This window comes from Heteronotia binoei, chromosome 16, assembly GCF_032191835.1.
Source record: "Heteronotia binoei isolate CCM8104 ecotype False Entrance Well chromosome 16, APGP_CSIRO_Hbin_v1, whole genome shotgun sequence".
Taxonomy (NCBI): Eukaryota; Metazoa; Chordata; class Lepidosauria; order Squamata; family Gekkonidae; genus Heteronotia; species Heteronotia binoei.
In genome coordinates, this window is record NC_083238.1 from 4,379,166 (window position 1) to 4,405,301 (window position 26,136).

Below are 26,136 nucleotides of genomic sequence, written 5' to 3' on the forward strand. Positions count from 1 at the left end.
GAGGATTGTGAGGCACTCCAAAGGGATCTGTTGAGGCTGGGTGAATGGGCGTCAATGTGGCAGATGAGGTTCAATGTGGCTAAGTGCAAAGTAATGCACATTGGGGCCAAGAATCCCAGCTATGAATACAAGTTGATGGAGTGTGAACTGGCAGAGACTGACCAAGAGAGAGATCTTGGGGTCGTGGTAGATAACTCACTGAAAATGTGCGATTGCAATAAAAAATTCCCATGCTGGGAATTATTAGGAAGGTAATTGATAACAAATCAGCCTATATTATAATGTCCCTGTATAAATCAATGGTGTGGTCTCATTTGGAGTACTGTGTGCAGTTCTGGTCGCCGCACCTCAAAAAGGATATTATAGCATTGGAGAAAGTCCAGAAAAGGGCAACTAGAATGATTAAAAGGTTGGAACACTTTCCCTATGAAGATAGGTTGAAACGCTTGGGGCTCTTTAGCTTGGAGAAATGTCGCCTGCGGGGTGACATGATAGAGGTTTACAAGATAATGCATGGGTCGGAGGAAGTAGAGAAAGAAGTACTTTTCTCTTTTTCTCACAATACAAGAACTTGTGGACATTTGATGAAATTGCTGAGCAGTCGTGGTAAAACGGATAAAAGAAAGTACTTCTTCACCTAAAGTGTGATTAACATCTGGAATTCACTGCCACAGGAGGTTGCGGCGGCTACAAGCATAGCCAGCTTCAAGAGGGGATTGGATAAAAATATGGAGCAGAGGTCCATCATGGCTATTAGCCACAGTGTGTGTGTGTGTGTGTATATATATAATTTTTTTTTGGCCACTGTGTGACCACAGAGTGTTGGATTGGATGGGCCATTGGCCTGATCCAACATGGCTTCTCTTAAGTTCTTATGTTCTTAGCTATGGCTGACCTATGGCCATTCCAGCAGTTGCAAGTGGAGGAGTGGAGAATCAAACCTGGTTCTCCCAGATAAGAGTCCATGCACTTAACCACTACACCAAACTGGCTTTTGGAATTAAGACCCTTTCTATACGAACAGTTTGATTCCTTCTTTCTCTGCAATCCAAAGTGATCTTCTACATTGCACACTGCCTTCAGTTTCTTATAGCTTCTACATTTGTTTTGTTGAATGATTGCCACCTCCACCTCTACCCTTCTGTTGCTGCATTGTTCTCAAAACCTGTTTTGGCCCAGACCTTTCTCCACATCTGGTTCTAAGTCCTAATTGTAGAACTTTCCCTCTGGGTTTTTCAAACTCTTCTCCAAAGTTATTGCCAGTGCACTGATTCTGGAAGTTGCTAGTTGACTAATTAGCCACTGAAGAAATGACCTGCAGCAGTTCCTGCCAAAAATGCTCTCCTTCCTCCAGCCTCCTAGCACCAACACACTCAAAGGAATATCAAGCATTGCAGTCGGGGAGTGGGGGATAGAAATACAGATAGAAAGATGGACAGTCTGAAAGACAGCCGTAAAGGTTTACAAAAGGAATTAAATTTCCAGACACTTTCTTCCTTATGTTTTCCGTTAACAATGAACGGTGTGTCCCTCTTCGTCTTTATAATCTGATCTATGCCTGTCTCATTGGCAAATGGAGTTGGGAGGACATGAAGGATGATAAAGAGAACTATGATGCAAACTATGAAGTAACCCTCTGCAAAGAGTGCGAAACAGACTTTTCAAAACAGAATCAATTATACAGATCTAAATGATGTGGATCTATAGCAGGTGGATTAAGTGCTCAAAAAATCTGGATCAAATCTGATTGCAGAAAGGGCCTAAAATACAAAGCTGATTAAGTCAAGAAATAGATTAACAAAGCTAGAACAATACACAAAGAAAGCCTGTTACAAGACAGCCCCCAAAGAGACAACAGCAGAACATCACTAGTAGTCATGTACATCTCTCAACTCAAAACAGTTCAATTCATCATCAGCCTACAACCACTATTGTATAATGACAGTTCTCTTTCACAAGCACTGAGGGGAGGGCAGACCTTTTGTAATGTACTGAGTGACGAGCCATGTTGAAGGCAACATGCTTTATTAGCGAGTACATCACAAGGCAAAACAACGCGGGCCGGGTCCCGATTATATACATACCCCGGAACAACCCTCAGTCTGGCCAGGTCTAATCCTGGCCAGTTAAACTTCCCGCCATAGATCTTGATTGGCGGAGCGTATTTGTGGAGCTACATCCGTAGCGTCCGCTGTGTTGTAATTTCGGGACTGAAATGCAAGACACAACACCTTTTCTTGCATGCAGACAGCCCCCCCCATCTTAAACAGCTCCTTACCCACAGTAATATAGTATTTAACTTGAACATGAACAGTGGTACCAGAGCTTGCAATAAACTTTGCAATCACATACACATAGATAATGCAATCATGGGACCTAACAACATTAACTACACCATCTCAGTCTCATTCACTTGCTTGTCTTCTAACACTGTAAATACTATTAAATGCAAACCATGCCCTTCAGTTCTCTTCATAGGGCAAACAGGTCAAACCTTACACCAAAGGATGAATGGACACAAATCTGACATCAAGAATCATAAGACTGAGAAACCTGTAGGAGAAAACTCTGTTAGTCTTAAAGATGCCACTGGACTTGATTTTTTTCCTGCTGCTTCATGACTACCTGCTTTTTAAAAATTATATTTTGATTTTTATTTTTAATTAATTTTGCAACGGCTGCCTACTCGGGTACACAGCTTATCAATGGTTTTATGGCATTTCTTCCCTATCACACTGTTGTAAACCTTCCTTTTCTTTATTCATTTTAAATTCAAAGAATTTCCCCTCAAAAGTCTAAGTTCTTGGATAGCCCAGGAAAGTCCAATCTTGTCAGATCTCAGAAGCGAAGCAGGTTCACTCGCTCTCCGCCCCTCCCCTCCGCCACTGGCTCCTGGCAGCCCGCGCAGGTAGAGGGGAGGGGCAGTGAGTGAGTGAGTGAGCAGAGCGGCATTGGCAGAGGCATGGGGACATCGACAGGCTGGAGGGCACTAGTGGCGGCCGTGGCAGCAGCGGCTGCGCAGGGGAGGGAGGGAGGAAGGCAAACTAGGCGGTTGCCTGGCTAGGGCACCAGAGGGGGGCAGAGCCCCATTTGCTGCCCCCCACCTCCCAGCGCCCTAGGCAACTGCCTAGTTTACCTAGTGGGCTATCCAGCCCTGGTTAGGGTTAGAAGAAAAACTGGGTATGAAGCCATCAAGATAGGATTGGAAACAGGTTCCAAAATTGTCACATGCCTTATGTGGGGGAAAGTGTTCCCTTGACAGCTTTGGTTGTGGTTAAGATGAGTAAACTGGAGGGAGGGAAGAAGGGAGGGAGGCAGTTAGCAGCTCAGAATCACTCCCACCAATAACATAAAAGTGTTGTTTGTTTGTTTTCTAAATATATAGTTTTCAGTTGCCTTAAAATGTGAAATAGAAATGTATTCCATATTTGCAATTGAGATAAACTGTGCAACTCTCCTCATATTTCAGAACGTGTAGCAAAGACATCAAATCTTGAGAACATAAAGTTTACTTGGCACAAGGAGACATCATTGGAATATGAAAGTCGAACAAAGGCGAGTGGCAATATGAAGACATGGGATTTCATCCATATGGTTCAGGTAATCAATTGTGAAGCATTTTACCTCAGAGTCCTGGCTGGGAAATTAAATGAAATGCACATGTTGCCTTGTACATATGACAATATCATACTGCTGAAATTTCATAGTTTTTCTGTAGCCCCCTTGTACTCTATGGTCTTCATATACCCAGACACACTGTATAATACTTTATATATCTGAATAAGCAGAGTTAAGTTAACAAAAGTTTATGCCAAGGAAGTGGTACTCAAACATCACAATTAGGCATCATTGGAGAGCCAGAGTGGTATAGATTTATATCCCACCCTTCACTCTGAATCTCAGAGTCTCAGAGCAGCTCACAATCTCCTTTATCTTTCTCCCCTACAACAAACACCCTGTGAGGTAGGTGGAGCTGAGAGAGCTCTCACAGGAGCTGCCCTTTCAAGGATAACTCTGCAAGAACTATGGCTGACCCAAGGCCATTCCAGAAGCTGCAAGTGGAGGAGTGGGGAATCAAACCCCGTTCTCTCAGATAAGAGTCCATGCACTTAAGCACTACAGCAAACTAGGTCTCATGGTTAAGAGCAATGGAATCGAATCTGGAGGACTGGGTTTGATTCCATACTCCTCCACATGCAGTTGCTGGGTGACCTTGGGTCAATCACAAGTTCTCTCAGAGCTGTTCTCCCAAGAGCAGTTCTCAGAGAGCTCTCTCAGTCTCACCTACCTCACAGGGTATCTGTTGTGGGGAGAGGAAGGGAAGGAGATTGTAAACCTCTCTGAAACTCTGAGTGAACAATGGGATAGAAACAAGAGTGACCTGGAAATCCGGGCTCATCTTCTGCCAGGGAGAGCAGGACAGCAAAGATTTTATGCTCTGTAGATGAGACTCCATGGCTAAGGGGAAGCACTACTGAAAGCCGAGATTAAGCCAGGACTCCTGCATCCAGACATCTGGTAACCAAGACCACCATAAATCCAGGTTTCTCAAGCCAGGATGTAACTCTGGTTAAGAATCCTGGTTTGTGGCCCTCTTACTAACCAGAGTTAATGGTGAGGCCAGCATTCAGGCATCACACTGAACTGGAGTTTAGGCCGGTTGCAACTTATGAACAGTGGGGTTGTTTGACATCTGAATGTAGTGTTGACAGTACAATTCTAAGCAGTTAAGCCTTTCTAAATCCATTAAAGTTGATGGGCTCAGAAGGGTGTAACTCTGTGAATCTTCCAGACTATTTTCAACAGCACTATTGTAAGGGGAGGGATGGTGGCTCAGTGGCAGAGCATCTGCTTGGGAAGCAGAAGGTCCCAGGTTCAATCCCTGGCATCTCCAAAAAAGGGTCCAGGCAAATAGGTGTGAAAAACCTCAGCTTGAGACCCTGGAGAACCGCTGCCAGTCTGAGAAGACAATACTGACTTTGATGGACCAAGGGTCTGATTCAGTATAAGGCAGCTTCATATGTTCATATATGTTCAAGTCAGTTGTTTACTCAACTATGTTCAGCAACCACCAACTTCCTGCGAGTCCATACACAGACACACATAAAGACACACTTCACCCCATTGCTATCAGGGTTGCCAGGTGAAACCTAGAAACATGTTTGTGAACTTGTACCAAATAACACAAAAGGATATTATCAGGTTTTAAATAAACTCTCCAGATTCTCAGCAAAATGTTTTCTTAAATCACTGGGCCCTGTTGTCCTTGAATTGTCCATACAATTCTATGCCAGCTGTAACAACAAGAGAGGGGGAAAAGTAACAAGGGAATAGGGCTGCTAAACATAACTCTTCCAAAAGTAACTCTGTACAATGAAAAAAACAATATTGAAAAACATTATTGAAAACATTTTATCCCACACACATAAAGATTCTTAAGGCTGCTTACAACAAATTTTAAAAGGCAACCTAAAAAACCACAGCTAAATCAATTGAGTACTCTTTTAAAAAGCAGCAACACAGAAAAATGTATCTATCATAGTGAGTGACTTGAAATGAAATGAAAGATGTTATGGATTTTTTCCTCCTTGTTTAAGAAAAATGCACATAAGCCCTGCTTTAGAGTGGCAAATTTTAAATACGTTTCTGGGTGTAACTCTTCCCCAACAGGGATGAAATTCTTTGTGCCTCTCCCAAATTTCAGAAAAAAACCCAGAATGCATTTCTGTTCCATAGGCAACTGTGATGGACTGGATAACAGTCTCTGTGATTGGCTGGCAGTCTCATTTGGCAACAACAGTAACTGTTAAGAGAGGCAGTGTGAGAGAAATCTCTCACTTCAGTCTATGGTTTGAATTCAGCCTAAGTCTGAGGCAGTTTTGAGGCAGAGCTGCAGTTGGTCTGTGTGAGAGTCTGTGTGAGAGAAGGAACTAACAGGCGCTCTTTTAGGAAGGCTCTCAGTTTGTAGCACAGAGTGTCACAAAGCAGAGCTAGTTCAAAGGCTCTAGTGAGGAGTTCTGATCCCAGGGCTAATGGGCAGACTCCAGTTGAGAGATCATAAACACACGCTGTGAGAGGGACAAAGGGTCCTGTGCCTGTTTGGAATCCCGGGAGACAGACTGAGATCCCAGCAGAGGAAAAGAGACTTGGCACAAGGGTTTGAAGTGTTAGAGTGAAGGACCCTCAAAGGTGCCAAAGTCCAGAGTTATAGCTCTTCCTGAGAGGAGGATAACTAGTTTGCCAGAGAGAAAGGGTCTGAGGTAGAGAGTTCTGACGCAGACAGTCAGTTCCTCAGTGAGAGAGAGGACCTGTTCAGACACACAGTTTAATCAGTTGTAGCTACTGTTTCCTACCGGATTAAAAATGGCTGGTCAGACAGCAAGATCTGCCTCCCTGTAGTCAGTCATTGTCGCCCCCCTCCAATCCTTCTCCAAACCGGATTATTTTGTTACCTGATCCTTTGCAGTGCTTTTTTAATTGTCCAGTTTCACCTCATAATTTTCTCCATCTGGATAGTTCTGCTGCGATATTAACCAGCTTCCAGATGTCTGAAGGCTGTCCCAGAGCAAAAGGAGCCTCAGACATCTGGTTTATGGTCGCCATTTTTTTTTACTACTTAGCAATATGCACATAACTACATAATGCTTTTTACCTATAATGCTTTTTACCTATGTGCATGTGCATATGCGCACATGTGCATAATGTGCACATGCTCATAATAGTGGAGGAAGCAAAAAAAAGAACTGCATGGTGCCGTCATGTGGATGACAGAAGATGGTTTCACCGTGTAGTGATTCAAATTGCAGTATGATAGTCTGATCGATAATATCCGGAACAAAGATATTCGGAACAGAACCGGGTCAGTTTAACACGGACTCAACACGCTGTGTAAACAGGACCAGAGTGTGTTTATTTAAAAGCCAAAACCTTCAAAGGGTTTATATTAAGGAGTGTTGTCCAGCTAAAGGAAACACTGGTTATTTTTATGAAATAACATCTTGCCAACAAAAGGTGTTCATGTATTTAGTTTGTTTCTCTGCCTGCCCACAGATTCTAATATTATACTCTATTTTTATTTCCTCCCTTCCCAGACTATCTGTTCTAAAATAAATCTTATTCTGTTTTTGTAATAAAAAAACCCTACCGGTGCCATTATTTTGTTTCTGACAAGTAAAATCTTGATTTCCCTGAGGTACTGGGCAAGGTGTGACAGGGATTAAAGTGGTCCCCTTTGCCCTCTGGCCCTGGATCATCTCAGCAAAATTCTCACAAGGACAAGATGCTATTCTTTGGGCAAGCAGGAATGAGCCACTGGTGTGTGTAGGACTAGTGATGGGTGTTTGTGTGTGCACTGGGTTGTTCCCATTCTCATTTTTTAAAAAAACATTAAGTGAAAAACTTTGCACTGATTTTTTTCTTTCCTTATTAGATGCTGTATTATGTAAAAGACATCTCTGCTACTGTTCATTTCTTCCGCACTCTTTTGGAACCTGGGGGCAAACTCCTTATTATTCTTGTCTCAGGTAGGTATTTTTGAGTAAAATTCTCTACCCACTGGCTTCAGGGAATCTGGGCCTCTATGAGCTTGTGGCTTTCTGCAAATGTGTCTGCATTCATCACAGGGCATCATTCCAATCACTCCAGTCTTCAACTGAACATGTATTATATATATTTAGACAAATGTATGTATATCAAGGGCAATGATTACAAATCAAAGGCACACCTACACATTACATTTGAAAAAAAAAGCAAGGTAATTATTTTCAGATCTTCTGTTAATCCACTCTTGCAGACTGATCCTATCCCTATGAGAGTTTACTGCAATGTGAGTCCAGCTGTTTAATGGGACTAACTCCCAAGTAAGTGTGCATACGGCTGCAGCACCAGGAGCAACGCCGGAAGCGAAATAAAAACCACGAGTCACACATTCTGTATTATACATTTAATTGGGATCTAAAGCAGGCTCACCACTTCAGTGGTGCTATGTGTATTCCTCTGATATGGGAGCTGCACAAATCACTGCTTTGGTTATTGTGTGTGACTTCAAGGAAGACAACACACTCATCTCTTCCCTAGCTGTGAATATCATTTGAATCCAAACCCAGTTCATTAAATATTGAATTTCATTTTAGGATTATTTGTATTAAAGCCCTAATTTAAGAACGTAAGAGAAGCCATGTTAGATCAGGCCAATGGCCCATCCAGTCCAACACTCTGTGTCACTCAGTGGCAAAAAATTTATATATATATATATATATATATACACACACACACACACACTGTGACTAATAGCCACTGATGGACCTCTGCTCCATATTTTTATCTAAATATGGACCTCTGCTCCATATTTTTATCTAAAAATTTATATATATATATATATATATATATATATATATATATATATATATATATATATATATATATACACACACACACACACACACACACACTGTGACTAATAGCCACTGATGGACCTGTGCTCCATATTTTTATCTAAACCCCACTTGAAGGTGGCTATGCTTGTGGCTGCCACCACCTCCTGTGGCAGTGAATTCCACATGTTAATCACCCTTTGGGTGAAGAATTACTGCCTTTTATCTGTTTTAACCTGTCTGCTCAGCAATTTCATCGAATGCCCACGAGTTCTTGTATTGAGAGAAAAGGAGAAAAGTACTTCTTTCTCTACTTTCTCCATTCCATCCATTATCTTGTAAACCTCTATCATGAAACATCGCAGTTGACGTTTCTCCAAGTGACGTTTCTCCAAGCTAATAAACTTTATTTTATCATTAACTCATGGTGGTGAATATAAGGGGTTTCCAGAAGGTCTCCCACCAGACAACAGCCAGACCCAAATCCCTTTTCCTTCACAAGTTTGCCACATCATGTGCCTCATAACCTCCCCTTGGAGAAAAAACTCTCTGAATAGCTGACAATTGAAAACTTCCATTCTTTAGGCACTTATGTTTAAGGTTGCCTATATTATTCATAGGCATCCATCCATCAAAATTTTGATATGATTTTGAGCCAAATATTACTGGCTCAGTAATTTTTTCAAAAAATTGAAATGTGGCACAAGTGGGCAGCTATGAAAGAGCTAGAAAAGATTCTTAAGTGTAAGGATATGTCATTGGTGATCAGGGTCAATTTAATTCATGCTGAAGTATTCCCCATTACTATCTATGAATGTGAAAGTTGGACAAGAAAGAAAGCTGACAAGAAGAAAGTTGATTCATTTGAAATGTGGTATTGAAGGATACCATAGACCACCAAAAAGACAAATAAGTGGGTTCTGGAAGCTTGACCTCTCCCTAGAAGCTGAAATGACTGAACTGAGGCTATTGTACTTTGGTCACATTATGAGAAGAAAAGACTCACTAGAAAAGACAATAAGGCTAGAACAAATGGAAGGCAGCAGGGAAAGGGAAAGATCCAAGATGAGATGGATGGACTCCGTCAAGGAAGCCACGAGGGCCCTCAGTTTGCAAAACCAGAGCAAGGCTGTAAACAATGGGACATTTGGGAATATATTAATTTATAGGTTCAGTTACATAAAGCGATGAAATGGCTTTATAAAGTTCCTAAAATGGAATCCTATATGTTTCATTAGTTCTGTAGCTTCCTCATAAAACACACACACACACACACAAATGTCCCAACAAATGTTACAAACAGGATTTGAAATTGTAATTCACACATGGAGCCCAATTGCCATTAATGGACTCATTAATCTGCTACACATTTTGAGAATTGCAGATATTGTAACACCTGACTACACATGGCATTAAGCTAATAGCTACAGTGATGCTCTTTGGCAGACTCATTTTCTCTGCTGACTGCCCCTTTTTGCTTAATGTTACAATACCATCTTACATGGGTTACTTGAGACCGAAAAAAGGAACTTGTGTGTTCATCAGTCTCACAGAGGAAGTGATTATTTATATACTCACTAGGATACAGTTCCAAGAGAGCAGAGGAAACTGAACATTATGCACAGCCGGGTTAGTGTTTACTGTAAATCTGAAAAGTACAAACATGTCAAAGTTAAACACTTTCAAGACCCATTGAATTTAATGGGATAGCTAGACCTCTGCTTAAATATTTCCCATTGAAATCACTAGGACTTCAGAATGCTTAACTCCCCCTTCCCTGCCTGAATGTCCTGAAGAGAAAGCAACAGTTTACATCACAAAGAATGTGACTAAAATAAATTATTTTAACATAAATCTCAAATTCTTATTAAAAATCATTTTAATTCAACTCCTCCCCTCCTTTCAGATTGATTTCTCTCATGCTGAACTAAAGTCCCACCTAGAAGCCTCCATGTCATGGAAGCCTGTTGCAAGCACTTTGTGCAATCTCTCTCTCAAATTGAATTTGCTGAGGCCCAGTTTACACATGCTATCAATGAGGTGGTAGTATTCTGAGGGGGCAGAATGGGTTGTGCCACTTCAAACTGCAGATAGGAAAACATGCATTTGTAATGCTTTCTCCTATAAAGATTCCATCCAATTAAAATAAAACGTCATCAAGGAAAAGTATTTTAACTTGACTCTTCACATGTTCTAGTTTTCCACTTACAGGGAATGATTCATATAGGGGCACTTTGAAAAATATAATTGCTTCTCAGCAGTTTCCCACTCAGCATTCTTCTACTCCATTTAGGGTCCCCAGCCTCCTGCTGGGAGCAGGGGTTCCCTCAGTCCTGGGGGCCCAAACCCAAACAGTGTGGAGCTGGCCACTGGGGGGGATCCCCACCCCAAAGAGCTCTGCTGTGTCTGACATGCTCCCTGTGATGACATCACCTGGAAGTGATGTCATCACACTGGGCACATCATATTCTAGCCATTTGGGTAAAAACTCTGGCACCATAGAGGAAATTCTTCCCCACTAGGAGCTAGGTAGGACCTGGCAGCCCTAACCCCATCCTTCTGAATGTCTAGGCCAGGCCTGAGATTACTGGGGCAAACACTCTACAGTGAACATGCTAACGACAGTGTTCATTGGTGCCAGAAGATCTCAAATCCAGGCCTCAGACGTAGTTGCCAGCTCTCCCTTGTCACAAATTTCAGCTGGATAACTGTTGAGTCCATGCTTTGGAACCCAGAGACTCTGTGAGCTTCAACCCTGCAAACAACAGAACACCAGGATTGTAGTAGCCGCAGTCTGGTTGGATGGGCTGCCTTGGACCACCAATAGGAGGCTAGGAGGCCAGTTTGAATGCATCTATCAGTTGGGAGCAGGCTGGAGTTTCACTGTATATAACCAGGCCAAAGTCTGGGGTTTGCGTGCTGCAAAATAGTTCTGAAATCACTTTAAGTAAAGATGCTGATCACTACTATGGGAGTCCTCATTCTTGCAATTGAACTCAGTATTTAACAATAACATCGAGAAAAGAGCAGGGCTTTTTTTGAGCAGGAACACACAGGAACACAGTTCTGACTGGCTTGGTGCCAGGGGTGTGTGGCCTAATAGGCAAATGAGGTCCTACTGAGCCTTTTCTCCAAAAAGCCCTATGTGAAACAATGGTTGTGCCAGGGGGTGTGGCCTAATATGCAAATGAGTTCCTGCTGGGCTTTTTCTACAAAGAAAGCCCTGGAAAAGAGAATTACAGTGAAGGCCTTAGGGTTGCCAGTGACAGTTGGCAAATTCCTGAAAGCAATGAGAGAAGGGGCAGGTGCTCTGATATGGCTCCCATGCACAAGGTCACTTCCAGTGCAAAACCAGAAGTGACATCATCATGGGGAGGTACTCTAGGATTCATCCCAAATGCTATAGTTTAACCACAGAATTTAGAGGCAGTTGTACACGATTGCCCCTGGCATCATTTAGGGTTTTGTGCCAGAAAAGATGTGCACTGGCCTGTAGCTCAAAGATGAATGATGAAGTAGAAGATAAGAACAAAGTGGAAATTAAAGGTGAGCTGTTTGGATAAGGAAGAGAGAGCATTAAAGAAAACAAAGAGTTAAAGAAGGGGAAAAACTGAAATAATAAAAGCAACTACACCAAAGAAAACAGGAAGGAAACAGAAGAAGCAATGTTTTGAAATAATCCTCCCCCTTAGGAAATAAATAAAGGCCAGGTTCACAATCCATCAAAACATCCCCTGTTGCAGTTTTGTAACTAGTATTATTCTTTTCAGTGAAGCTTGTCCAGGTGGGAGTTCCCAGTGGATGGTGCTCAATGCAATTTTGTCTACAGAAATAATAGGATGTGTTACTAAAACACTGAGAGTTGATGCTAAAAAGGTCACAACAGATATGCAATGTGGTTCAGTGTATGAAGGCCTCAGTTCCTTCCACCCTTAGCTTGTCAACAAGACCAGGGCAGCTATGAAGAGTTATGACATGTTGTTTTAAAGATAATAAGCTCCTCCACTCGCACATATACTCCTTCATTTAATTTACAATGCAGTCTTGAAAAACAAAAGTAGTGCCATATGTTGCATCTACAGGGAGTGATTATAATAATGTGCCAGTCAGGTAGTGTATAATTGCTTCAGTTTAGAAATGGTGTTGAGTCACAGAACACTGAGACCAGCACATTTCCTGCAATTAATGTTCTGCATTCATTTTCTACCAGGTGGAGAGGGGAGGGAGGGAAATACACACATTTGTTGTGCTGCATTGATTTTAAATTGCCAGAGTGTTTATGTTTCAGAAGAAAAAGTGTTTAAAGGTACAGTGCTTTCCAAAAAGGCAGAAATGGCTTTATTAGCAATGGGGATTTGGAGTCATACCTCTCAGCATGCCCTCATTAGATTTGAATTTATTACTTTCCCACCTGATGGGGCTGGTGGCTTTGGCCTTTTATAACTGATTCACATTCAAAATGCTGAATCATGACACTGAGGATACCAAATAAATGGATTAGCCTGGCTTCACTTCCCACTGCTTCTGCTAATATATTTTTCTCTACTGGATTTTATCAGTGTACCTTGGATTAGTAGATCTTTACAAGGATATCTTCCTTGTCACTATGGGATGCAATCTGACTGGCCAAAGGTTGCCAGAAGTGCCATGTACTGTGAAACAGCCCATATTTCAGAACTTCACAGATGCACAGGATGGAAGAGTATTCCTTATTGCTTAACTATGTTGTCCCATAAAATTTCACAGAATAGACATTAAACTGCTGTGACATTTTTGGTTTGCTTCTGTCCATCATGCTCTAAATCAGTATAATTGTCAGGTCACTGGGCTGGGCTTGAGGACAAAAGGAGATTGAGGAAGAATTGCACTGCTACAGCACCAACCCCAAATCAGACTTTTCCCTGCAGCCACTGTGGCCGGATCTGCCTGTCCCGCATTGGTCTTGTCAGCCACCAGCGAGCCTGCAGCAGACGTGGACTACTGCACCCTTCTTAAATCTTCGTTCGCGAAGTCAAGCCGAGAGAGAGAGAGAGGGCTGGCATTTTATTGCACCTCAGTCTCAGTGCTAAGCATTTGTGTACTTTGAAATGTATATCTATTGGATGCAATTTGGCAAGAGTCAGTAGTCTCATGATGGAAAAGAATGTAATTATGTGAGCTATAATCTACACACATGAGCTGGAAGAAGGTATCAAATAATGTTGAGTAAAGTGGTAAAGCTGCAGTACTGCAGACCTAAGCTCTGCTCATGACCTGAGTTCGATCCCGGCGGAAGCTGGTTCAGGTAGCCGGCTCATGGTTGACTCAGCCTTCCATCCTTCCAAGGTTGGTAAAATGAGGACCCAGCTTGCTGGGGGGGAAGCGTAGATGACTGGGGAAGGCAATGGCAAACCACCCCGTAAAAAGTCGGCTGTGAAAACGTTGTGAAAGCAACGTCACCCCTGAATTGGAAACAACTGGTGCTTGAACAGGGGACTATCTTTACCTTTTAAAGTGGTAGGAAAACCCTTGGGATGAAGAGAGACTTGGTGATGTAAAGTGCCATCAAGTCACAGCCAACTTATGGGAACTCTGTAGGGCAGAGGTGTCAAACATATGACCTGTGGGATGGATCCAGCCTCTGCAAGGCTCAGATTTGTCCCATGAGCAATTTCCTTCTCCTGCTTCATTTGCCAGGCTGCTGCAGCTGCACCCTAGTTTGCTTTCCCCCACCTCCCTCAGTGGCTGCTACCTGCTTCCTGTCTCTTGCCTCCCTTCCCCCTGCCTCACAGCTCCCTCATGTGGGAGAGATACAAAGACAAGCCTCTCTCTCTGTTTCAGAGAGAGAGAGAGAGATTCATGGCTGCTTCTTGCATCATGCTAGAGAAAAACCTTTCTCACGCGCACACACAAATATGACTTCTCCTTATTTCTCCAGGACTGCTCCTCTTTTGGGGAGGTGGGGAGAGGAGAAAAGAGAGAGAGAGAGAACAAAGTTGGAGTTCCATGGCAGCTTTAAAACCAACAATGTTTTATTCCAAGTATAAGTTTCAGTGTGTAAGCACACTTCTTCAGAGGGAGGAAGGGACTCTTCTCACAAGGACAATTTACATTGAGGAAATTATTTTGGCTTATTCAGAAAAGTTTTTTTTTAAATTGGATTTCTCTGTTCCTATCTGGATTTTATTTTCTTTCAAAAAGACCCTAATTAGGAATTTGAATACTTCAGATGCCAAATGATAATAGCGCATATTGGTAATGAGACAGGAAAACTAGCTCTCAATTCAGAGCAGGAGGATGCATTGTCTTGAGCTTCATTATCAATTACAATTCAGCAATCTTTCTTATCTCCCTTTGAAATTCTTTTGTAAAAGTACTGCTACTCTTAGGTCAGCAACTAAATGTTGTGATTTCTAATGTCAGACTTAATGTCCATTTGTTCTTTGCATCCTCCTGGACAGAACTGAGATCAGTTTCCTATCTCATTACTGATGCTGGTATCTCCATGCCTACTACCTAGCACACCTAATCCAACGAGCCTTCTATTGTCATTCACCTGCTATTGCCATTTGGCATTTGAAATCATAAAGTTTATATCTCCAGTACTCTGTATTCTATTCTATTATGGCAGACATGGCCCAGCCCACCAAAGTGACATTTATGTCAAATCTGGCCCTCATAACAATTGTGTTTGACATCTCTGCTGTAGGTTGTTTTTTTTTTAAGCAAGAGACATTCTAAGATGGTTTACCATTGACTGAATCTACACAGCAATCCTAGACTTCCTTGGTGGTCTCCCATACTATTATTAACCAGGGCTTACTCTGCTTAGCTTCCAAGATCTGATGAGATCAAGCTATCCTGGGCCATCCAAGTCAGAGTAAGTGAGACTCACTGGTAAACATTCAGATGATCTGGCTGAATGTCCCTGTCACACAGCAGGGGACCAGGGAGGGCTTTTACTGGCTGCCCTCCACTCTAGTAAGGGTCTATATGGGAGGGCCCAAAGCACCTATCCGCTAGTCTTCCTTATCAGCAAACTCCTACCTGGGACGTGGTGTCTCACCAGGTTGTAACATCATGCCTGTCCGTGGTTACTTCCTTATGGTGACGCTGAGGAATATGCTCAGGGTCCAAATCAGAAGAAGTGGATTAGGGGCCCACTGGAATCATGTGGTATGTCATGCTAGTGCTAGACCTTGAACACTGACTTCGAATATGCCCTAACTCATTGCAGGCATAACAGTGGGATACCTTCTGATCCCCCAACAGCACGTACACATCAGTACCTGTAGAACTAAGAGGCTGTTGCTGGATGGTCCTCCCTTAGCTTCTGGCTGCTCCCCAGGACTGTGGTCAGGAGGGAGCTTTTCCTTTGGGCACCTGCCCACTGTCCAGCTTCTTGAAGGGTGGAAGGAACCTTGTCATTCAGTGGGCATCTAATGTGCTCAGGAATGAGAATCAAGAGCCAATCAATGCACAATAGAGCCTTTACATCAGCTAGGGTCTTAGCATCAGCTACTTCAATCCATAGATTATAGGCCTTCTGTAGTCTATACATTAACTGCAGGTAGGACTCCTTGGGTTCAGATTTCACTTCTTTGAACCTCTTGCAGGCTCCTTCTTTGGAAAACCCCACCCACCCATGCACTCTCTGTTTAAACAGCTTGTAGTCTAACCTTCCATTTGCCCAGACACTGAAGCCAGAACTCCACTCAGCTGAGGTCTCAACTTATTTATGTACACTTCTTGTAGTCAATGAAAACTTGCTCAGAGTTTTGCAGGAATGCTTCAATGTCCTCCCCTATCCCTTTGCACAGCAGCATCTGAAAGAAGTGGCCCTTTCCAATTTTTGCAAGTTCAATCTCATGTGCCAGCATCATTCCACCCCCCCAGCTCTATCCTGCCTGCATTCTCTCTCCTCTTTCAACACCCTTTCTCTTTCCAGCTGTATCTTGGCTGCATTCTCTTTCTCCTTTAATGCTACCTCGAGTCTGACCTTCTCGAGGTCTGCCTGCTTAATTTGCAGTTGGAGATGCAAGACTTCTTCACTCAGGGATGCCATCATTTGGGACATGGTTGCTTCAACAAACAGATTGTCCATATCTGACATTAGCTCAGCTCTCCACTTCTGGGTTCTGCTTTTAGGAATGGGAATGTCTTCAGACTTTTCTTTCCCACACCAGAGGAGCATACACTACTTATTTTATAGCCTCACTATCTTGTTGACCTGAGAGCTAGAAAATAAACAAAACACCATCAGTACCTTTACTGAGCTCTTGCATGCTCTGGCAAGCAGCTTAGAAAATGTGACTTCTTCCAATCAAAATACAAAAAGGGAATTTTTTTCAAAATTGGGAAGATAAGTCAAGCCCACTAAGCATTCTGCCACTTTACTGGATCCAGATTTAGCCCATCCCACTGCTAGCCCACCATGTCACTACAGGGGACCAGGGAGGGCCTCTCCTGGCTGCTACCACTCTGGAAAGGGTCTGTATGCGAGGGACCAGAGCACCCATCCACATTATTAGCAAACTCCTTCTACCTGTGACTGAAGAGTCATGAGGACCCAGGCAGTATAACAAGTTTATTATAAATGCTGAAAACAATAATTATAAGTATTCAAAACAATAACAACAATAATAATAATTGTTAGCTGCCCTGAGTCTGCTTGCAGAGAGGGCAGGATAGAAAACTAAGGTAATAAATAATAAATAAATAAGTGGTTTGTAAAATCTTTTAGGACAACAGTGAATGTGGAAACAGTAAAGGTTAGTACAAAGAAGTAAAAGCCCTGATGCAACTAGCTATACGTTCCCTTCTTCTAATTTCAAAGACTCACCACCCGCTTTGGGTGAGGGATCTCTCCTCAGCTGCAGCCTTCTCCAGCGCAGCCTTTTCAAAGATAACCTCCTAATTTCACTCTTCAGCCCAGGCTTTACAGAGAGAGAACAATGATCCTTCTCCGCTGGGTCTTTTTATTTCCTTCTTCCCAGGCCCAACCCTTTTGGGGAAGTTTCCCCTCCAAAAGTTGTATTCACTCAATTAGAGGGACAGAAGGAATCCTGGGTGATGTAGGTCCACTAGCAATTTTTAGCTAGATTGTCTTTGCCTTCTAAGCTTTGCAATGACATTCCCATTTTTGGCTTTAATGGTATTTAGCCATGAGTAATTTCCCCTGTCCATTAGATACAACTTGTACAGATGATCTTTGCCATTAGAACTGATGGAGAGGACCTACACCTATATTAGTTTCTTTACCGAGCCATTGGTACTTTGTAAGTTCTTGATCGTCCCTTCCCTTGGCATTATAGAAAGTACTCATAGAAATTACACCAGGGTCCAGTGGCATCTTCGTTTTAAAAGTGTACTTTTATTACAGTAGTTTTGGAATCCAATTACAAACAGTTTGGTGTAGTGTTTAAGTGTGTAGACTTTTATCTGGAAGAACCGGGTTTGATTCCCCACTCCTCCACTTACACCTGTTGGAATGGCCTTGGGTTAGCCATAGCTAGTTGTCCTCGAAAGGGCAGCTGCTGTGAAAGCCCTCTCAGCCTCACCCACTTCACAGGGTGTCTGTTGTGGGGGGAGAAGATATAGGAGATTGTAAGCGTGGGTGGGGTATAAATCTGCAATTCTTCTTCTTCTTTGTCATCATTCATGACAAAAATTTCTGAAGTAAGGAAATATCCAGTGGTTCACAAACTGTGACTTATGATCCAAAAGTGGATCACAACTTTCTTGCAGGCAGGTCATGAGGCTCAAACTCTAAAGATGAAAGAGGAGGCTCCAGGATTCCCATATCAGTAGCGGCTGGAAATCATACAGTCCCTCCTCCTTTTTTTTCATTTACTCTGCAGCCTCATTCTCAGTTATTTTATATTTTCCAGCTTTCGGCAGCATGGGAGGTGATGGGCATAGCTGCCCTTTCCCTCCTGAACCCATACTGCTGACAGTTTGTGCTGGTGCTGTGGTAGGTCCCAGAGGTCATGTAAGTTTAGAAGTGTGTTCTACTTCTGAAAGTTTAAGAACTACTAGTTTGTGTTTATAATCATGGTTTGTATCTCTCCCCTCCCCAAAAAATCCTGAACGTATGAAAATTTTCACAGGCCCCAAAACTTTTACTGAAAGCACCACTTGTTTCATCTCAACTTTAGTCAAGAGCCTTTGATTTTACCAGAGTTCCCTGTCTTCATTTTGACTCTCTTCAGCTTTTGATTTGTTCGCAATCAAATCAGAAGTTGGAGTAAGTACAGGACATATTATTCCAGGATTAGTAATAATATCAACAACAAGTGTTTATTATCTGCCTCTTCCCTAACATCTCATCAAGATATTGCCTGTATCTAGGGAGGGGGTCTCTTACTAATGTCTATGATGTGTCCAGTAAGAAAATGAGAGCCAAAGTGAAGCCATTCAAAAAGGGGAGGTTGCTTCTTCACTCTTGAAACTTGTCTTCTGAGATTGTGCCATTCTGCCAAAGCCTAAACCATCAGAAGGTAGACAAACAAATATTTGTCCATGGCTTGAGGTCAAGAAAGGGAACACATCCTCACATTGCTGAGGCAAATGGATGGTACTCCTGAATTCTGATGCTGTGGCAGTTTCCTTGTATGCAGTCATAATGCAGTGTAGCAATATCATTGCTGAGTCATCCAGGCATCTGATTAGACAAGATGTTAAATGTGCGTTGGGCTGGGAGAAACCTAAATGCAACTCGCATTAACATGGGAACCATAAACAGTGTGTTGGGAAAATTGGGTCCTAGGTATTGTGTGGTGGCAGAAAGAGCTTAATCATTCGCTTCCTTCCACCCCACACACTTTTGTTAGGGTGTTTTCGCACTGACCTTACTCGGCAGCGACATCCCTCTTCACCGCACAGCGTCTGCGCGGATTTCGCACACGTTGCTCCGCAGAACCCGGAAGAGCCGCAAAGTCCCGCGGCTTTTGCGTCGCAAATGTAAACTGGCCAAAAACCAGTTTACATTTGTGACGCAAAAGCTGCGGGACTTTGCGGCTCTTCCGGGTTCTGCGGAGCAACGTGTGTGAAATCCGCGTAGATGCTGCGCGGTGAAGAGGGACATCGCTGCTGAGTAAGGTCAGTGCGAAAACGCTCTTAGTCTCCCCATTGCATTTTTCTGCTAGTGAAATCTTATAGGGTGGAAAGTAGGGAATAATGAAGCCCATCCTGCCTCTTTGCTGTACTCAGGAGCAAATCTGACCCTTACATATTATTGTTTAGGTGAGTGCCACATCACATGTTAAACATTAGTTGGATTGGGATTTCCCTCAATCCAAATCATCTTTAACATCTTGTCTAATCAACTTCCTAGTAACTGCTGCTCAGCTCTGCAGTAGTGGGCAATGAAACCTCCACAGGACAAGGTGACTGGGAGGCAGTCTGGTCGCCCTTACATACTTGAGGCTCTTCTTGAAAATTCATCTGTTACCAGGAGCGAGACAGAAGACTCAAGTTAAAAGAATTCTTGTCAAGTTACTCCAGCTGCCAATTTACCGATATCCACAAAACCCTCTATGCTTGGCCTAGCCTCATCCCCATTTACTATTTTTAGATTTCTATCTTGTAGAAATTAAGACCTGTGTTGCACTGAATAGGACTTTTTAGAGTTCATCAATTGTTACTACAGTGAATATTGGGGAAGCTGGAGCCCCACATATTGTTCCCACTTCTAACATGCACAAGTTGATTTGAAGTCTGAATTAGGATGCATATATCCCCGGATCTGGAATATCATATGGCAGTCCTCCCCATACCTGTACAGTACTATGTGCATCATCAGTATTATGACTTTCAAGTTCACATGCAGGGAGACAAAATCAGGCACAGCACATATAATTCCCTCCCCTCTTCACCTCCCCTGCCCAAAGATGCAAGGTTTCTCTGCAAGGTTTAAAAGGTTTCTCTGTGATGGAGCCAGAATTCTGAAAAGCACTAGTATAAGGGACTCTAAAGGCTAAAAAGGTAAAAGGCGATCCCCTGTGTAAGCACCAGTCATTTCTGACTCTGGGGTGACATTGCATCACGACATTTTTATGGCAGACTTTTTATGGGGGGAAACAAAGTAGGAGTCAAGTAGCACCTTTAAAACCAACAATGTTTTATTCAAAATGTAAGCTTTTGTATGCATGCATACGTCTTCAGATGAGGGAATGGCGTACAGTAAGCAGAACTTACGTATAGCTGATGGGTAGTGGTTAAGAATGTAAAATGATACAAAATTAGGGTCAAATGGCAAAATAGTGTAATAAACAAATTGAAAGACCATTTGGTCTGGATAGCATTTGTGTGGGAAACCAATAAAAGGTAATACAAATTGCCTATTAATTGCTCTTGCTACAAATCTAGGTAAAACAAAAGGACATGTATTTCCTAGAGATGTTCTTGTCCACCTAATTTATCTTTTAACATATAACATACATTATTAACATCACACTACACTTGACCTTAGCCAAAAGGCCGAGAAACGATAATAAACATCATTCTAGTTTTCCATTAGGAAAAAAATATATATATTAAAATATAGTGGAAATGGGTTAAGTATATATAATGAGATAAACAGCCAATATCCCTTATTTGAGTACGTCAATACAAAAAACATTCTGATACACTATTCCAAAAGAGAAATACATTGGAATACTGTGGATATATAACTATATTCAGTGAGAATATGTTTAGCATAAGTAATGAGATAAAAAACTAATATTCCTGTTCAGTCCCGGGGACTGTTCCAAGTTTCATAATAAACTGTAATTCAGCAGTTTTGCTCTCCATTCTGTTCTTGAAGTTCCTTTGCAGTAAAACAGCTACTTTGAGGTCACTCATTGAATGTTCTGGAAGGTTAGTGCATTTCCCAGTCATTTCCCCTGCAATCCATATTTTTTGCATAAAGTCTTGTGTAGTGCATTACTGCTACGATACAAAACCAAAATAGCACACGATACAAAACATTTCCGTAGAAATATCCATCTGGCATTACTGTCTCACTTTTCCTGGTTCTTCAGAATTAGAATCCTTTGCAATGAAATTCATCACCTCAAAGGCAAGCAGGTGCAATGGTTCTTTTCAGCTGAGCATTCGACACAAAATAAGCATGACTGGGGAGCAGTCATTGATATGAAAATGGAAAAAACAAGTTACCCATAAGTTAAATAACCATACATTAATAAAAGACCAGAGGCATGCTCCATAGGAGGAATTTGGTTACCACAGTCAGCAGAGTTTCCTTTTCTCCTCACTAGAGAAAGGAACAGGAAATTTTTGGTGTGGAGCTCTGGGTAGGAGAGGTTTAATTGGATGGGGAAATGTATTGCACATGTTGGCTTCCTGTTGCAAATATTGGTCAGCATGCTGGAATGCTTCTGGGATTTTTTTCTGAGGGAATATGGAAGAACACAGTCCTGGAACCTCTTTGTGGAAACAACATGCTCAAAAAAAGTTTAAAAGTAAACAAGGAGCAGCTATGTGTTTTCTCCTTCATTTCCCTCCTGAGTGTTCCAGCACATCCTTTTTCCAGAAAAAAAGCCCTGCTTCTGGATGTTTGCGGCTGATCATCAGCCAGGGAAACAGAGGGAGGGAAGAGAGCACCATTGGATTCCATGATGATCTTCCATCACCAGAGGATAACTGTGGCATGTGGGGAGGAATAGTGCCCTGTCAATGAGTGTAAAGTAGGGGTGGCCAACGGTAGCTCTCCAGATGTTTTTTGCCTACAACTCCCATCAGCCCCAGCCATTGGCCATGCTGGCTGGGGCTGATGGGAGTTGTAGGCAAAAAACATCTGGAGAGCTACCGTTGGCCACCCCTGGTTCAAAGGATTTTGGTTCTTTGCAGAACTCTGGTCAAAAAGGTCTGTGCAGAGAAATCTTGACAAGGCCTTTTTGGCTACACAAACATTTTCTCAGAGAGAACTGTAAGCAAACGGCCTGCTCCTGGGTGAAGCTCGGTGCCACCCTTCACAAGGGCTTCTTAATTGGCAAATTCCATACAGCTGAGAAAACAGCCTCCGAAGCAAGGCCACCATCAGCATCTGGTCTCATGCCCTAGCAACAAGGGAAGAGATTACATCACCTCCTGGATTGTGATTGGCTCTCGGGCCCAGAGGGAATCAGAATTTTTTCTATAAGGTAGCTAGCCTTTTGTCTTGGTACTAGCTGGGAAATCGCTTGGCAGGTCAACATGCCAGTGGCAGACCAGCTCAGTTGCTGTCCCTATGGCTAAGGCCTTATCTGGACTCTGAAAAACAGAGCTGGAGGCTGACCCTAACACCTGCTTGCAACCTTGCGGTAATTATTTGCTATTAAGTTTAGTTATGTTGGACACGCCAGTTTATTGTTTCTTTCCTTTACATTCATGTCTTTTAGGATATCTTTGCATGTCTAATACAACAAATATGTATTTTTAACCTGGTGTGGCTCTTGTCTCCTGCAGCCTCAGAAGCTAAAAATCCAGAAGTCTTAGACTGCTTACCCACAGTTAATGTTTTAGTTTGGAAACTCAGAGCTGCAAGCCAACCTTGCAGGGCTGACTTTCCAGAATAATTTCCTGAAAGGCTTAGAGGTTTGTCCCTTTACTTTGGAGCTGTTAGGAATACTCAAAGGGTTTGGTGGCAGCTACTGTTTTAGCCTCAAGAGGGAACTTAGCCTCTCTTTAGGACTTTTGCAATTTGTTTTGTCTTGACCTTGAAATAGGATCGCTGCTCTTCCTGGGCTTGGGGGGTATAAATCCATGAAAATAGGTATTCCCTATTTGCTTTGCACCTTGTGAAACAATAACAAGAGTGTCTCAGAATTTGGAGATTCTGTATTTTAAGCAGTATTTGGAAAACATTGTCAAAAGGCATGAATTGTTCTTTAAATCTTTGTAATGTGATTTATTTGCTAGGAGCCAGCGGATGGTATAGGCTGTGGAAGAAATATGATGCTCGTTTACCTCATAATGACCTTTGCTTATACGTTTCAACTGCGGACGTTGAAGAGATACTTGATGCAGCTGGACTGAAGTATCAGTCGTATGACCTTCCATCTACTACAGACATAACAGATTGTTTTACTGAAGGAAATGAAAAGGGGGAACTGTTGCTTGATTTTTTGACAGAAACTTCTCATTTTAGTCAAACTGCCCCACTAGACCTAAAAAAGGAATTGGTGGAAGACCTGAAAAGTCTTGAATACAGTGAAAATAGAGACGGAAGGTATTTTTTCAATAACAACCTGAGGGCAATAGTGGTTGAATCCTCAAAATGATTCAAATGGATTCTTCTGAGCTAACAAATGGAATAGTTTTCTTACTGTTCAATATTTTATTAACAATTTAGGGTTTTTAAAAGCTAACTTTTTATTCTGTGTCTGTGGATAAATCAAGGTGTAATGAAATTAGAAAATATCTTTGTAAGTAGCTGTTTAACAATATTGTTATGTATTTAAATAATTCTGTTAATAGCTTAATACATAATCTGCTGAGTCATTTAACATTATCCTTATATGTAGTCTGTTTCCATGTGATGCAATCAATAATCAAATTAAAAAACTGGAATAAATGGGAAAACAAATTAGTTCCAGAAATATTCCAACCGCTTCCATTTACGTTACACTTCACTTTTTTTACGTAAACAAACCAGAAAAATATGTTAAATGGAATTTACAGAATGAGACACTTTTATGAAAATGGAACTCCCCTTACTGTAGTAAAATTAAAGTTGCAAGGACCTTCAATGAATTGGATTCTTCTTCATCAGTTATATTACTTAATGGTGAAACCTACAGTAAGGCGCAAACTATGACCAGAAAGATGATGAAATTTAAACAGATTTCTAATGCAACATAAGAATAGTACAATAACTTCTAAAATATATTCTTACTGAGTTGAAATAGATACAAATATGTCAAATGGACTGAAAACTATATGAGAAAATGATGTTGGGATAAAAATAGAACAAAATGTATAGAATAAATTATGGATGATTCAAACAAGGAAAACTGTGTCAATAGCCCTTAGGGAGAATTCTTTGAAACTTACTGCATCAGTGATATATTATTCCAGTACATCTTGCAAGAATAAATAACACAAAATGCTGGAGAAATTGCAACCAGCAAGGTGATTACTTCCACATGTGGTGGTTATGCCCTGTAGTATCACAGTTTTTGGGGAAAATGTTTTCAGAAATGGAAAATATTATGTATCAAATCATTTATGCCATACCAGCGCTGTCTTTGTTAAGGGGAACAAAATGGAAAAGTTACATCCAAGGGATTAATAGTGTTTATGTTGAGGAAAACCCATAGCGTAAAGCAGTGTTGGAAATCTGCAGAATGTTTAACATTACATTATTGGCATTCTGAACTATGGCAAATAGCAATGGCAGAAAAACTGAGATATTAATTTAAAGCTAAAATGTTAAATTTTTATGAAACATGGCATGATTTTATTTTATGTATGAATCAGAAAGATATTCAACATCTATCAAAGCCCATCCTCAAATTATGGAAAAAGGAATTAAGCATAAAATGCATAAAGAATTGTTTTTTAAAAAAATCCCCTGTGCCATTAAATAACTTCCTCTCTTAAATTACATCTTGTAAAATAAATTGGAACACATGTTAAATTTTAAACCCTCTGTCAGTAATCTGATTCAACATTGTCTTCTCCTTCGTATTTTTGTTAGTTTTTTTGTAATCTTTTTATGTTTTGTAATTTAGAAGGTTCTTTGTCTTGAACTGTGGATTCTTTTTGTTTGAACAATTAATAAAATTATTTAAAAAACAAAAAGTTGAGAAATGAAAATTGCAGGACTACATGCCTCTGATCGATGGGAAAGGTATTGTAATGACTTTGAAAGGATGACCCTTATATGATGAAAATATATATAACATAAAAAGCAATTCTAATTAATGCCTTTCAGTTGCTTTTGTGGTGATTATATCAAGTATTACAACACCTTAAAAAGCAAATTCTATTTCTATCTTTTAGTTTTATTTCATTTTTGGTTCAGGCCAACAGTTAGCTTGGCAGGCCCATTAAACTATTATGTGGAAGAAGAGTACAACTTTCCTTACTAGTGGAAGAGGCAAGTCTAGAAAAAGGGAAATGCTGATCAAGTGGTGTTGTCATGTCCATTTATTATAGTATTTATTCAAATGCAGGACTAGTTCCCCCCTAAAAAAATGCCATAAAAAGAGAGGGATGCATTACATTTGCATACAAGTTTCAGTTATGTCCAATAACCTGTGTGTGTGTGTGCACATGCAACATTTTAAGGGGGTTGTCTTACATTTAGGATTTTCTTCCTTTTGAGAAAATACACTAATTATTCTGGTGAAAATAGAAATGTCCAGATAAAAAAGCAACCCCATTCAGGATCATCTTACACTTTGTGGCAGTTCAAGCAGTTAATTAAATTGGGAATGTCATAGGGTTGATGGATCAGTGAGCTTGTGCAAATAAACCTTTTGTATGTAATATGTAATTTAAGGTATGGGATAAGAGATGCATCCACCTCATTCATGTAGCTAGTGTCCCATCACACACATAGCATAACATTTGCTTATGGTGTAAACTAGCAACAAAAGGTGCCTCAAAATCTTTGCTCTGTCACAGAAATTTCAGCAGAAACTCAGAACTCATGAGTTTCCATTAGAGTCATATAAACACAATGGCTGCCTAGCTCAGCTCCTTCCTTGGCTTCTTCTAAGATGGAATTGCATGTCATAATATATGGGGAAGTCGAATAGCAGAGGGAAGAAGCTGAGAAAAAGCATGGGAATCA

At 41.4% G+C, this 26,136-nt stretch overlaps 1 protein-coding gene across 1 annotated transcript in view; it reads left to right on the forward strand.

Annotated features, from left to right (window-relative positions):
* The window catches only part of LOC132585418 (histamine N-methyltransferase-like), a 63,822-nt gene extending 38,683 nt beyond the window's left edge, over positions 1–25,139 (forward strand). Inside the window, exons 5-7 of the mRNA XM_060257297.1 lie at positions 3,470–3,600; positions 7,430–7,523; positions 23,256–25,139. Of these exons, the coding sequence (XP_060113280.1) occupies positions 3,470–3,600; positions 7,430–7,523; positions 23,256–23,617 (587 nt within the window). The 3' untranslated portion in view covers positions 23,618–25,139. The remainder of the gene's footprint in view (positions 1–3,469; positions 3,601–7,429; positions 7,524–23,255) is intronic.
* Positions 25,140–26,136: the final 997 nt, after the last annotated feature.